This window comes from Pecten maximus, chromosome 10 (assembly GCF_902652985.1).
Source record: "Pecten maximus chromosome 10, xPecMax1.1, whole genome shotgun sequence".
Taxonomy (NCBI): Eukaryota; Metazoa; Mollusca; class Bivalvia; order Pectinida; family Pectinidae; genus Pecten; species Pecten maximus.
In genome coordinates, this window is record NC_047024.1 from 9,087,312 (window position 1) to 9,101,584 (window position 14,273).

The 14,273-nt window shown below is 34.2% G+C and overlaps 1 protein-coding gene across 1 annotated transcript in view; it reads left to right on the top strand.

The window, feature by feature from the left end:
* Positions 1–1,336: 1,336 nt before the first annotated feature.
* The window catches only part of LOC117335389 (atrial natriuretic peptide receptor 1-like), a 35,534-nt gene continuing 22,597 nt past the window's right edge, over positions 1,337–14,273 (top strand). Inside the window, exon 1 of the mRNA XM_033895348.1 lies at positions 1,337–1,831. Coding sequence (XP_033751239.1) covers positions 1,611–1,831 — 221 coding nt within the window. The 5' untranslated portion in view covers positions 1,337–1,610. The remainder of the gene's footprint in view (positions 1,832–14,273) is intronic.

A 14,273-nucleotide genomic window follows, 5' to 3' on the forward strand; every position in this document is an offset into this window, starting at 1 on the left:
AATGTTACTGTAACTGAGTTGGCGTTTTATCCGATTTAATAGACAGCACTGACCGTTACAGTTGTACTCTGAACACCTCAGCAGTAATTACGCTATTGTTTCAGCAGTTTAAAGATTTAATAGGCGCCGGTGACTGTGTCATTTCTACACCTGTAAAAACATCAGCCGGGTAGATCTACCGGTGTGTCAGAGATTAGTTCCGCTTGAGCGAACGGGTAGATGAGTTGTTGACTATCGTGTGTACTGATATCGGCGACCGCATTGGGAAATTACCTGATGTAAGTAAAGCAGTACTTTTTATCACCAAGACTTGTTGTTATAAGATTCAACCGACAATTTCTTTTATGAATTTATGAAACACTTATAATAGCATGTAGGTTAGTAGTGCCGATATGTTCAGTATTACAAACGGAATTTAGCTCTTAAAAAATGTCGGCGTTTGCCACCGATCGACGAAAATTATACTTCGAGTTATTCGAACATTTCAAGTAGGATTTTTATTGTTGGGACCAAATTTTTACTTCGTATTATCCGAGTTTTTCGAGTTATCCGAATTCGAATTATCCGAGTTTTTTTTTACTAAGATAAAGAGAGAATTCGGCCGGGACCGGCGAGGTACTTCGAGTTAAGCGGGGTATTCGAGTTATCCGAGTTCGAGTTAACGAAGTTCCACTGTATGTATGTATGTATGTATGTATGTATCTTTAAATGTATGACCAGGCGACACGCCATTATGCTCATATATTCTATATACATGTATCTTTAATGTTGTACTACTGCGGACATATATATGATTAAAATAACATCGACGGTCAACTATGTATAAGATAATGCACTTTCATTGACTTTTATGACAGGCTATCAACCATACAATAATTGGTGGCAAATCTTAAATATAAGAAAGCATTGTCTCCAAACAATTCAACCACTTGTGTAATTATGTGTTTTCTTAATTGGAAGAAAATTGAAGGTTGCTTTTGTTACTTTGTTATGATATTAGAAAACTGACACTGATTTTCAGAACTTCTTTCCTCCAATAATTTGTGAAAAACATGTTTTCGTCTGTTTACGGTTTTGTTACGAGTTTTCCCAGGTGTCCCTGTTAAGATAGTTGATGGGTCTTTACACACACATCACATGTATATCACAAGAAACGTCTTTAGATAATAAAAATGACACATGGCAATATGTCCATTTCTTTTGTATTAGTTAATGTATCTTACCTGGTCGTGCTAACACTGAGCGGAAACTTACCTGGCTTAGTGTACTCAACATGGCATTGCCATCCATCATTCGTAACGACGTCTTCCATTGGTGCCCCGAGGCTGACGTCACAGCAGCCACCTTTGTGAAATGAATGACAGGCCAAAAAGGTATCTTGGGAAAAAGATGGAGGCTTTCTTATTTTGAGATACCGATGTAAACTTTTCTAACTTTTGTGATATTTCGTTGAGTACCAGGATCAATATTTAACTGCGAGGAATATATCTTCTACCAGTGTTTTTAGATTGAATACATAAAAACATCAAGGATAATGTGGTAGATTTCATCAAGCGGTGAGTTAATCTAAGGTGTATGTGTGTGTTATTTACATCACATACCTACTTTACATGCACGAATTCGTAATGGATGTAAAAAGAAAAGCTTGGAATCTTCTTCTAGAATTTTTACTTCTGCTTGGAACCTCAAAATGTCACGAATTTCGTATAGCCTGGATGGCTCCTACAAAGGAATACCATGGGGTCAGTGCCGCTACAAGTGTCGGGGGCCTGAAGATCGCCCTATATGCAATGCAGAATGAAAATGCCCCCTTGACCAACCACACAGTCAAGTAAGTAAATCAACTATCGTAATACCAGACAAGTAAGAGACAATGCCAACATATAATAAGCATCATGATTAAACTTCGGTATAACGCGGACATATAATAAAGTCACAAAACAAATGTTTTATGCCATTATTGAGCTCACTGACCTGTCGAACACTAAATTATCTCCCCTTTCGGCATAATTTAAAGAATTAAATGCGTGACTAGATACACCTGAGTCAAACTTCAGATTAAATACATTGCAAAATAACAATTTAGAAATGTAGCTGTTTCATCATATTATAAATTGCTAAGACAAATTGAATCAAATGCAACGTTTGATATCTAATCATTATTTGATGATTTTGCGTTCCTCTGTCTGCTCGAAATAAAACTGTTATCATTCGCTGTATCATTGGATACGAAGACCTTAAACAAGCATGTTTTCCCGTGTGTCCGTTAACAGAGGCTTGATTTCCTAACTTGTCAATTGTCCATATGCCTTTGTTTGCATATAAATCAATTCATCTATGTGTGTTTCATGAGGTATTTTTCCCCATTATTGCACAACGGCCAGGATTAAATACAGTAGAGACAGCTTTTTCTCTATCAATCAATAAACATGAGAATATTAGAAATATTTCCGTCTACACCAAACAGAAACAATAGTGTAAAGTCTATGATTAAGACAATAAACCTAACCCAGGAAAACAAGTGGCAATAGTCACATGATCTGTCATCATTACGATTGCTTTGTGGACACGAGCATTTTCGGGGGTGACATTCAGGTGGTCAGGTTTTCTGATTTATAGAGGGCATTAAGACTGGACATGACAGCTCCATTGACATGGCTACGTCACGTATTGTGTTGATTTTTAAGGCTCCAAGGTAAAGAGTAACGATATGACACTACAAGTGATCAGTTTATGCATTTACTATGTTACTTATGTTAAAACTATACCATACGTTTAATTGTGTTCTTTGTCAAAATATAAACCACACACATAGCACTATAAAGTGCCATTGGATTGGTGTTCAGTTTGGTTAATGTTATTGACGTTATACATGGTCAAACACGTATAGTTGCCGGATGCCTTTAAATGTCAGATATATTATGCCAAACGTTATTTGGAAAAGAGCAAGGTCGCCTATACAAATATAAAGTAATTTGTGTCATTATATATAAAAAGAATATGTATTGTGCTATATTTATTGGATGTACAATTGTGGTTACCATCATTACACAAAGAAGAATAACATTTAACTGTAATTGCGTCAACTTTACACACGAATCACCAGCTGGCTGGTCCAATGGCAAAAACATCCTGGAAAATGTTTGTTTATGATGAAACAAGATAAACGAATGGTTTACCAGAAGGATCATACGCTTCGTTAAACAATATACAGATGTCTGCTTAAAGTTAAACTCATCATTTTACACGAAACCAAGATAATCTTCCTCGCTCTGACACTACAATGGCGTAAATTAATTTAATATTTTACAACGTTATTCTTTTGTGCCTCTTTTGTGCATTGATCACATATAAATATTGATATAGTTTTCTGATTAGTTAACTTTTCTTTAAAACCATGTTACGTCAACCTAACTATCTATTTATCGGCGTTTTCTACACCCCATGTTTGTCTTTTCTGGTTCACAAATTGGTTTTCTGTTTCCGTTTGGATGGCGATGTGTTTTTTTTTTATATCATCTCACTTACTATATTTATAATGTGATACTGTATCAGGAGTGATAATTGTCGAACTAATTTCACCAATGTTAGATTTGTTGACATTAGTTAGGAAAGTTAAATATTCCAGTGAAAAAAAAAGCCATTCTGAAATGACCATTGTTCCGATTACACCTCAGTCAGTAAGAATAATTCCTTACTAAACGGAATAAAAACATGAATTGAAATAAATACTGCATCTTTGTTATAACATTCACAGATTTGAGGTTCTCTATGAGTTGATAAGAAATTTATTATTTTTTTTATAGAAGCACAATACCTTAAATAAGATGAATTGAACGTAATACCGTGTTGATTATGTATCGCCCGGGGTTCTATGTGCATGTACCATGCTTTGGCCGCAGGCGAGCAAGCCGTTAGTATGGCCGTGCTGGTTCTAACGACAAGACACATTATTGTGTGTACACATATGCGATAACATTGTGATCCATTACTGAACCTATCCCTGTGACTCAACAAGGAATCACCACGCATAAATGTTTTGTCCTATTTCGCGGAGATGTATGGTACTATAAATAATATTAAATAAATATAAATATTATAATTAATATATTATAGTGAATATATTATAATTAATTGTAATCATATCGTTTTAAAACATTAATTAAAACATGTTTGTCATTAAAACAACTCTTTATGACTAATATGAATCATTTAATTTAATATCTGTATTATTTATCCTACTATTATGTACGGGTCTCTTATAATAATTTTAAGAAGAATCTTGAAATGATACAAGTTTGACAATTTTAACATGTACAGGCAAACCTGTTATAAAGGACACCTCTATATAAAGGACAGATTCATCAGACCCACTCGTTGCAATTTACTGTATGATTTACCTCTGTATAGAGGGCACCTGTCTATAAAGGACACGTTTTATCTGCCCCTTAAGTGTCCTTTTTATACATGTTTGACTGTATATGGTAAACATTTGGTCACTTTGTAAACATAGATTTGAAGTATAACGCTTTATGTTATTACATGTTATGATTCAGGTTACTTTTACACCTTTAAACACTATTATCAGTTACACCTTTGTTTACTTTAATACATCATTATCTGTTACACCTTTGTTTACTTTAGTACATCATTATCTGTTACATTTTTGTTTACTTTAATACATCATTATCTGTTACACCTATGTTTACTTTAGTACATCATTATCTGTTACACCTTTGTTTACTTTAGTACATCATTATCTGTTACACCTTTGTTTACTTTAGTACATCATTATCTGTAACACCTTTGTTTACTTTAGTACATCATTATCTGTTACACCTTTGTTTACTTTAGTACATCATTATCTGTTACACCTTTGTTTACTTTAGTACATCATTATCTGTTACATTTTTGTTTACTTTAGTACATCATTATCTGTTACACCTTTGTTTACTTTAGTACATCATTATCTGTTACACCTTTGTTTACTTTAGTACATCATTATCTGTTACACCTATGTTTACTTTAGTACATCATTATCTGTTACATTTTTGTTTACTTTAGTAAATCATTATCTGTTACACCTTTGTTTACTTTAGTACATCATTATCTGTTACACCTTTGTTTACTTTAGTACATCATTATCTGTTACACCTATGTTTACTTTAGTACATCATTATCTGTTACACCTTTGTTTACTTTAGTACATCATTATCTGTTACACCTTTGTTTACTTTAGTACATCATTATCTGTTACATTTTTGATTATTTTTGTACATCATTATTTGTGACATTTTTGATTACTTTTTAATATCATTATCTGTTACACCTTTGTTTACTTTAGTAAATCATTATCTGTTACACCTTTGTTACACCTTTTTGATTATTTTTGTACATCATTATTTGTGACATTTTTAATTACTTTTTAATATCATTATCTGTTACACTTTAAGATACTTCTGCTCATTATTATAAGATACAATTTTGATTACTTTTTACACCATTATATGATACAATTTTGATTACTTTTCACACCATTACATGATTTACTTTTGATTGCTTTTCACACCATTATATATTTACATTTTTACTTGCTCCGCCTCAATGAACATAGTAAACTCAGATCACTTCATTTCCCGTTGAAGATTATGGGTCGCATGCTTTTGTTCTGAGAGACGAATCACTTTCTTGCCGGCGTGTGAATGCATTCACTGAGTTTACAATGGCGATCGAGTTCTGTACCGCCTCAAACTTGAATGCACTTTCATCTTGTGAATTGTGTATTATTGTTGTAAACGTATATAAACACAAGTGGAATAGCCGCTTTATGTGCTGATAAAAATGCCAGTATAATGCAGACAGTTTCGAAAACAGGATCTGACAAAACACTGACACTCCCGATAGCACCGAGCTCATGACCTACGTAGCGCAGTAGGTCTAACGTTAGCTGTATCTCGAATGCCATACTTGATACCATTTTAGTGGTCACAGAAAATAAACCTCAATTTTAACACTATTTAACAACACAAAACAGACTGTAGCAGCAGCATGCTACATCGAGCACAGAGACACATTATTGTCATAATTTGACTCAATCTAAACATATGGAGGACACAAGTTTCCAGCTGTCGAATACCGCGATTTTCAAATAAATGTTTCTTTACTAACTATTATCATAATTTACATCCCAAAACGCCAGTACGACAATGAAATCCAATATTTCAAGAGCACAATGTACATCATCAGCTAACCTGCGACTAAAATCCACATTGTTACACTTTTTCTGGAGCTCTGAATATCCCGGCCATTAGACTGCATCACATACGGTCACAGGGGTTCGGCGTTAAATTTTGAGTAACATATGACATCTATAAATAATCGAAAGACTAAAAATCCAACATTCACTCAAATTATAAAACATTACAAAATAAAAAAATGTCAATGCTTTAGAGAGTATAAACTCTGTTTTTTAATGTTGTGATATTTCACTGAACAGCTGTCGTCACGTTATCATTGTGCTCATTTTTTTAACCGAGTCCCTGTGTCTCGGGTGACCAAATCACACACATACTATACTGTCAACACTGCACTTTAAATTCGTATTTATATGGGTATTGCTAAGTTTTTATTATACAATATCATAAATATTTGTTATAAATGAATATTTTACCTTGAAAATATCGTATTTATGTGTATCAACATCGTAATAATCAAAACGTGTATGGGACTATATTTTGTGTTGCCTTGGCGACGAGAATAGCTGACTGTCTGCTGTTCCACTACTGTGCACACATGTACGATAAGTATAACAATGTTACAAAATGACATACTTACGTCACACCGTTGTGACCGAATTTTGCAATCTGGTGGCGAAGTTTTTAATTTGGTTAACGTAAATATAAGGATTGATTGTCAATTTTGTTGCTTGCATGGACTGATGAAGGGAAGTGAACCTCGTGCAAATGGTACATGAACTGCTTCGCAGTTCACTTCATTTGCACGAAGTTCACTTCCCTTCATCAGTCAATGCAAGCAACAAAATTGACAATCAATCCTTAAATTATATACTTTTGATTACTTTTCACACCATTATATGATACAATTTTGATTACTTTTCACACCATTAAATAGTACACTTATGATTACATTAGGCAAACAATTACTTGAAAGTTTGTAGATATATTTTTATTTATAAATCTACTAGACTATTGCGTACACATAACGTTGGATTTTTCCGTTTTAAAATTAAAACGACAATTCAAAATTAATGCGACAATTCATACATGTATTTTATTCGTTACCTCATTCCTCATTTTGACGTTTACTGACCACTGAGTGTAAAACGAAGAATGAAATCATTTTTACCCTTATTGACCACTGAGCAACTGACCACTGAGTATAAAACAAAAGATGCAATCATTTTGACCCTTACTGATGTAATGTCCATTCAATTATCTATTACGCCCGTAATAAGATCTACGTGAGATAGGCCTGTATTTCGATTAACGATTAACTTCACTCGAGTCAAAGCTTATCAGCCCAGGCCCCGATCATGGATATTACACAGGTGTATACCGACACTGTATTCTGTATCTGTATCAGAAGGTACCATAGCCATACTGGCCTCTGAGTATAAAACAAAAGATGTAATCATTTTGACCCTCACTGACCTCTGAGTATAAAATAAAAGATGGAAAAGGTATTTATACCCCCGCAACGAAGTTGGGAGGGGGGGGGGGGGGGGGGGGGGGGGGGGGGGGGGGGTATACTGGAATCGGGTTGTATGTCCGTCCGTCCGTTCCTCCGTCTGTAGACATATTTTGTCCGGACAACTCCTCCTAAACTCCTCCTGGTTGGCCGATTTCGATGACACTTCACACAAAAAGAGAGAACCATCCGTAGATGTGCATGCAGGTGTTTAAATTCCTAAATTTTGGTTGACATGGTAACTGGTCACTATTCATAGGTTTTATTGTCCGGACAACTCCTCCTAAACTTGTGAACCGATTTTCACAAATTTTTTCGGGAATGTTAGGGAACATGTGCAGTAATGGGAATTTTAGGAAACATGCGCAGCTGTTTAAATTCCATTTTTTGTTTTTGCCATTGTAACTGGTCACTATAAACAGGTTTTTATTGTCCAGACAACTCTTCCAAAACCTGTGGACTGATTTCAACAAAACTAATGACGAAATTCTCTTTATTATGAACGACACATATTCCAGCGATTTTGAATATCAGAAATAGCGGCATGCAAAGGTTATCTTAGTTAGCCTCTAAATAACGGTTCCAGTTGTCCATTTACTCATGCAGATTGCGGGGGTATTAGTCAGCCATCCTGGCGACAGTTCTAGTTTGGTTTGATTCACTTTCAAAACCAAACACAAGGTTTGAGTTGACCACTCGTTAAATCTAGTAAAATAAGTTTAATTTTGAGTTGATTACTCAGACTTAAACATCCCGCCAGACCTTGAGGTCAAATCTCCCGGAACTGATCAATTGATGTAGACGTGAATTACGACATTAACATAATGTCGGGATTAGGTACCGTATTGAGGACGCATCATCGTAAAATAGACCCAGTTTCATCCACATTCTTAAACTTTCTATATTAAACTTTCTATATAAAAGCATTACAGAATTTTTGAAAAGTTCCTGAACCAAAATTTGTTTTCCTTCATTTAAATATATGATCGTATAGAAAATCAAGATTTAGAAATTTTCTGAAATTGAAGATGAATCGCCTGTAGAGTCGCTGGTTTCTACACACTTTTGAGGAATATATATCTCCGGTCCATAGGGTATCTCGTTGATAGGTCTATAGTCGTATAATTCAAGGTACCGCCATGATGACGGAAATAACGGAATGTAGTATTGGAGAACGTAACGAAAGGAGGGAAAATAGACAGAGGCAGAAAACATAACGAAAGGAGGGAAAATAAACAGAGGCAGAAAACAAAACGGAAGAAGGAAAAATAGACAGAGGCAGAAAACAAATTGGAAGAAGGAAAAATAGACAGAGGCAGAAAACAAATTGGAAGAAGGGAAAATAGGCAGAGACAGAATACATAACGAAAGAAAGGGAAATAAACAGAGGCACAAAATGCAACGAAAGGCGGGAAAATAAACAGAGGCACAAAATGCAACGAAAGGCGGGAAAATAAACAGAGGCAGACATCATAACAAAAGAAGGGGAAATAGACAGAGGCAGAAAACAATTATAGGTATTACCTTAAACAGAAAATACTCACATTATCATGGACATCAAGAAAGACCTCCTTTAAAAAAGTAGAAATTAAAAATAGCAAAAAACAAAACCTTCGGTATTCGAATTAGTTAAGCTTACGCCTGACGTAACTACTTAGCCCTCGTCAATTTTAAACAATTGTACATCGTTTTCATCAGCTGCATGTGCACATATGCAATGCGTCTAATTCCCCTACATGAATATCGTCGACTCTTCTGCCTTGAACATGTCAATCAAAGGTCAACACAACAAGACATTCTAGTTGGAATGAAGGTTTACATGTAGGTCTAATAAACAATACGTATTTGGGACGCTGTTATTATCTTAACATTCGATGGTGTTGATCAAATATTTTCTATACCGTGGCAGAAGCTTTATGCATTTTGTGGCAACTAGTGTAAATAGACTGTCGGTGATTCTTTAATATAATGCATGTAAGTGATTTGCTAGATTACATATAATTAATTTATTCTAACTAATGATTAATTATAATTGAAATTAATCAAATCGAGTATTTGTTCAGATATCAATTAGAGGACTGTTACTATTCAGAATTAACTTCTTATTAACTGTATGTGGCGATATCTTGGTACACACACCACGTAGTTCATACGAGAGCTGACAGACGCTGACCTAGAATAATTTAATGGTTTATATGAGACAATTGCATACATGACATGTATTATGCTATCAGATACCTATAACTGTGTTAACTAGTCTTATCCGTGTATATTTTACGTAGATATCCCTCTGTACATCTATATGTAGGCTTCCCTTCATACTATCATGAGGATGGGAAATAGACAACACTCTAAGTGATAGCACGAGCGCTGACGTATTTTGATTTAATATTTATTTGTGATTTATATTCACTTACCAAACTCGTAATGTGTGGACCGGTAGGAAACAGTATACGGTAGGTGATGGACGCTTCTTAATACATTAGTGAATACATATATTGATATTTTGGTTTATAAATATTTCAGGCTCCAGAAGTTGCTTAACTCAATAGTTATCAAAATACTGTTTACTGACATTCTTGGCACCGTCCAGGCAGGGCTGTAGTCGTATTGGGATACTGTTTACTCCAGACGTGGAGAGAATAGAATGTTGATTTTGAAGAGATCCAACGAGCTTTGAACAAACTTGAACATCTGCTCCCCAAAACATCTCTTCTACCAGACATGAGATAAAAGTTTTCATTTCGGAGAAATCGAATGGCATTATGATATATATATATATATATATATATCTTTCCATAGAAATCGAATGGCATTATGACATATATATATCTTTATATATATGGAACTGTAATTGAGCGTATTTCTTTAACACTAGTGTCAAGCAAAAACAGTCGAAGTATGTTTATTGAGTCTGGTGACAAGATCTTTTAACAGGTCATTTGCATATCAATCGCAACAAATTGTCCCTTTCATGGCCTTTTATTTTTATGAGACAATGGTTATATTGGAAGGCTTATCAGAGCAGTAACAGTAACCTTTCAAATGCAACAATGACGATAGAGGAACTACATTGACAATGTCGATTGGATAATACCAAGAAGTAGTTGAAATTGAGAACACTACAATCTCTTTAACACCAGTCGCTTACCTCGATCTCCACTGACAACGTTACAAGGAAACTACAGTCCCTTTAACGTCAGCCACTTACCTCGATTTTATATACAACGTACAGCGGAAACAGCTTAAATCTAAGCTTTATGATACGCGTAATAGTCTCAATTTCACAATCGTATTTTTTTCCATTTCTAGATAGCAACATCCCTGCATCCCCTACCTATGATGTTGACATGTTCCAGCTTATTCGATATTCCCTACTGTCATGATTTCCGTGACAGATGTCAGCTTCAAAATAAGTTTTCGAGAGATCATTTAGAAACATTATATTCTACTGTGTGATATCAAGTCAGACGTTTGTCCGGATTTTTCCCTCGACCTTTCGATTTTAATTAGAATTCCGGTTTAGTTTAAATGTCGGTGTTGTCTGTTGTTTAGAATACAAAGGAGTCGTCACAGTTAATTTTTCTTAGCAATATCTATATCTTTTTTTTTAAATTATTTATTTCATGGACGAAGGAGATTGGAGTATACCTTTGTGACTTTATATCAACTTGATCTTAATCTATTTTACAATTATTGCAAAATAAGCTATATGAATTCACTCTTGTTGGCCCGGATGGACGGATGTGATGGGTCTTAGTTTGGGGGGAAATCGGAGTTCCCAGAAAAATCCCACGTGGTGGGGCAGGTATCCCCGCCCCTGTACCTTTGACAGACCCTAGCTATTTTCTTTTATTAATATGAATCTTTGACTGTTTGGTCGTATGTAATTAAATCAGGGGAGGCTAATTTTAATGTTTTGGTTTTGAATCAGCTTGCAACAGGGGCATCTTTATTATTTGCACATTATACTAAATATCTCAATTTCTTTTAAAGTTGGACTCAATGAAACTAACAAATTTAATCTAAGCGTACAAAAGTATCATAGTGCGCAAGCAGGCCGCTTCTGCCCGATCCTGTAGGCCTAGGCCTAACCCATACAAGTTATGTACAAGTTACAACATCTCAATCAACTTATTTTGCAGGAATAGTTCTTGGTCAGAAATTGTTCTGTTAGATTTACATGATAGGCCTCATGTACATAAGGATTCTGATAATTTAAATGTGATTTTCAGTAAAAACAGAGGTAAAAGACCCTGTTCCATCCTTGAGTGATGCCTGATTTGTATATTAATCACAATTAGCTCATAATGCTATAAATATGCTTATTTACAATCGAAATATATACCTATCATCACTTTAACGGTCCTGTAAATCGTGGGCAGTGGACTGGGACTCAAGCATTCGTGTTTTTAATATTTTTGTTTAGGTTCAGCGACAAAATTAATATTTTAATTAAATCATGTTATTTTTATTGTTGTTTTACGGTTTATATGCTGCATAATCGTATTTTGTCGTGTTAATACTGTTTTGTCATGATCAAAGGATGGACTATTACTTAACACAGACCATTAGATTTTACTTCTAGTAAATGAAGACTTGTACTTCTTTAATTCATTAGGAAAAATGAGACTTAACCGAAATATAAGGATTTAATTTTGCGTTGGTTAATTAATCGAGTTGCTCTTGAGACAAATTCAACATGAACTGTGTCGCAAAGCAACATTTAATCCTTAAATAATCATGTATATATCAATTATTTGATCCAGAGATGTCATGGCACATGAAAAAGTTATTTGGGTTTATCTGCGCCATGGAGCACATGATGTTTACAAATTCTGACTCACTAAAACGTTTGGTCAAGGTTACAAAAGTGCTTACGTAATTAAGTAGTTACGTTAGCTGGTGGTGAGTCTGAATGTTAGGTATACATTGGAGGGAAAACTTTACGAGAGGTTATTTGTGTGCAATTTAAAATGAAAAAAAACAGTGAATTGCCTGAAGCTAGGTATATATTGTATAATATTTCTTAAACTAAATAAATGGATGATCATGGACCATTGAAGCAGTTAAATGTCTGCAAAAATGATCACATCAATTATGAATAAAAAGAAAAGTATAGAGAAGAACGAGAATATAATCTACAGAAACTAAGTGAACCGGATATTGCCTGCTAAGCCATTTCAGGAAAATCGTACACTAGAGTCATATTTCTAGTAACATCATAACTAGCTAATCCTTGGTGACAAGTCATATGTATTTCATGTACAATTTATTTTAATACTTTATGTCTCTTATAATTTGTTTAGTATATCACCTATTATTATGTGTATATGTTAAGTTAACCTTCGAAGCATTATAAATCCCTGCTGACAACCTACATTGCATTCTAAATTATTTTTTAATCATTCAAAAGCACAATATTCATTCACTTCTTTTCTTTCTTTCTTTTTGATTCTAAATCGTGCATATGATTCTATTCTGACAATACTCTGAAAACAAACGTAATTATCTTACTATGCAAATATTTTAAGTCTTGAAAACTAACCTTTTATTACTTCATTTGTAAATATATAATAACTCGCTACTAAACAATACATCTTTATATAACCGACGTGTAATTCGAGCTCGTTCAACATCAGGAATGTAGGCTTCACATTGTTCAGACATCAGCAGGCAACATAATGAGACTATGTGTGTAAGATACAGCTAGTACATGCTATATAAGTAAGACGGTAATATATTGTACACACACAAAACCACATTAAGAAGATAAATAATGCATGAGGAAAGGTATGAACCGGTAATTGTGTTTCATAAACAACATTATGTAACACTTCAATACTTCATTTAGTGACACTTGCTAGCAGTTGTAAACATACTGAGTTGACAGACGTGTAGACGACCTTTGACCCACGCTACCTGTTAATTACACATCAAGGTAAGGAGGACTAGTCAGCCACACTCGTTTCCTTCATTACATGACTTGTTTACGCTTCTACATATGTTTTCACAGAAGCTACTGTACATGCTTCACCTTCATTTTTTCAGAAGATAGCCTCTCATTACTAATGGTTTATATAACGTTTAACAGTTTACCATGGACAAACGAAAGTTTCCTATTAATATTTTATGTACACCAGATTATTCAGACTTTACATTACATACCGGATATTTCAAAATACACACACACACATCTCATGATAAGGTTGAATGATTCAATATCGAGAATAACAAATTGATTGAATAAAAAATTCTTTTCCATATTTCAATATTTATTTAGACGCTTTTTGTTCTTGTTTTGGTCTCCCTTATTCACAATGTTTGCCAATATCATCACTTATGAGTATTAGAAGGACGAAGTAGCTTGATTGCACTGTTTTATATTCAGCTGATACTGTATATATTACTAAATTCATTTTAGGTGTTATTTCATTTTTTTCTCTCTTTAATTCAAACTTTTATTGACGAATCAATAATTAATACTGAATAAGTCTACAGGAAATGTTGGATATGGCAGTTGATGCTTTTTAATTAATTGTTTTTGTTTTATCCCATATCATATA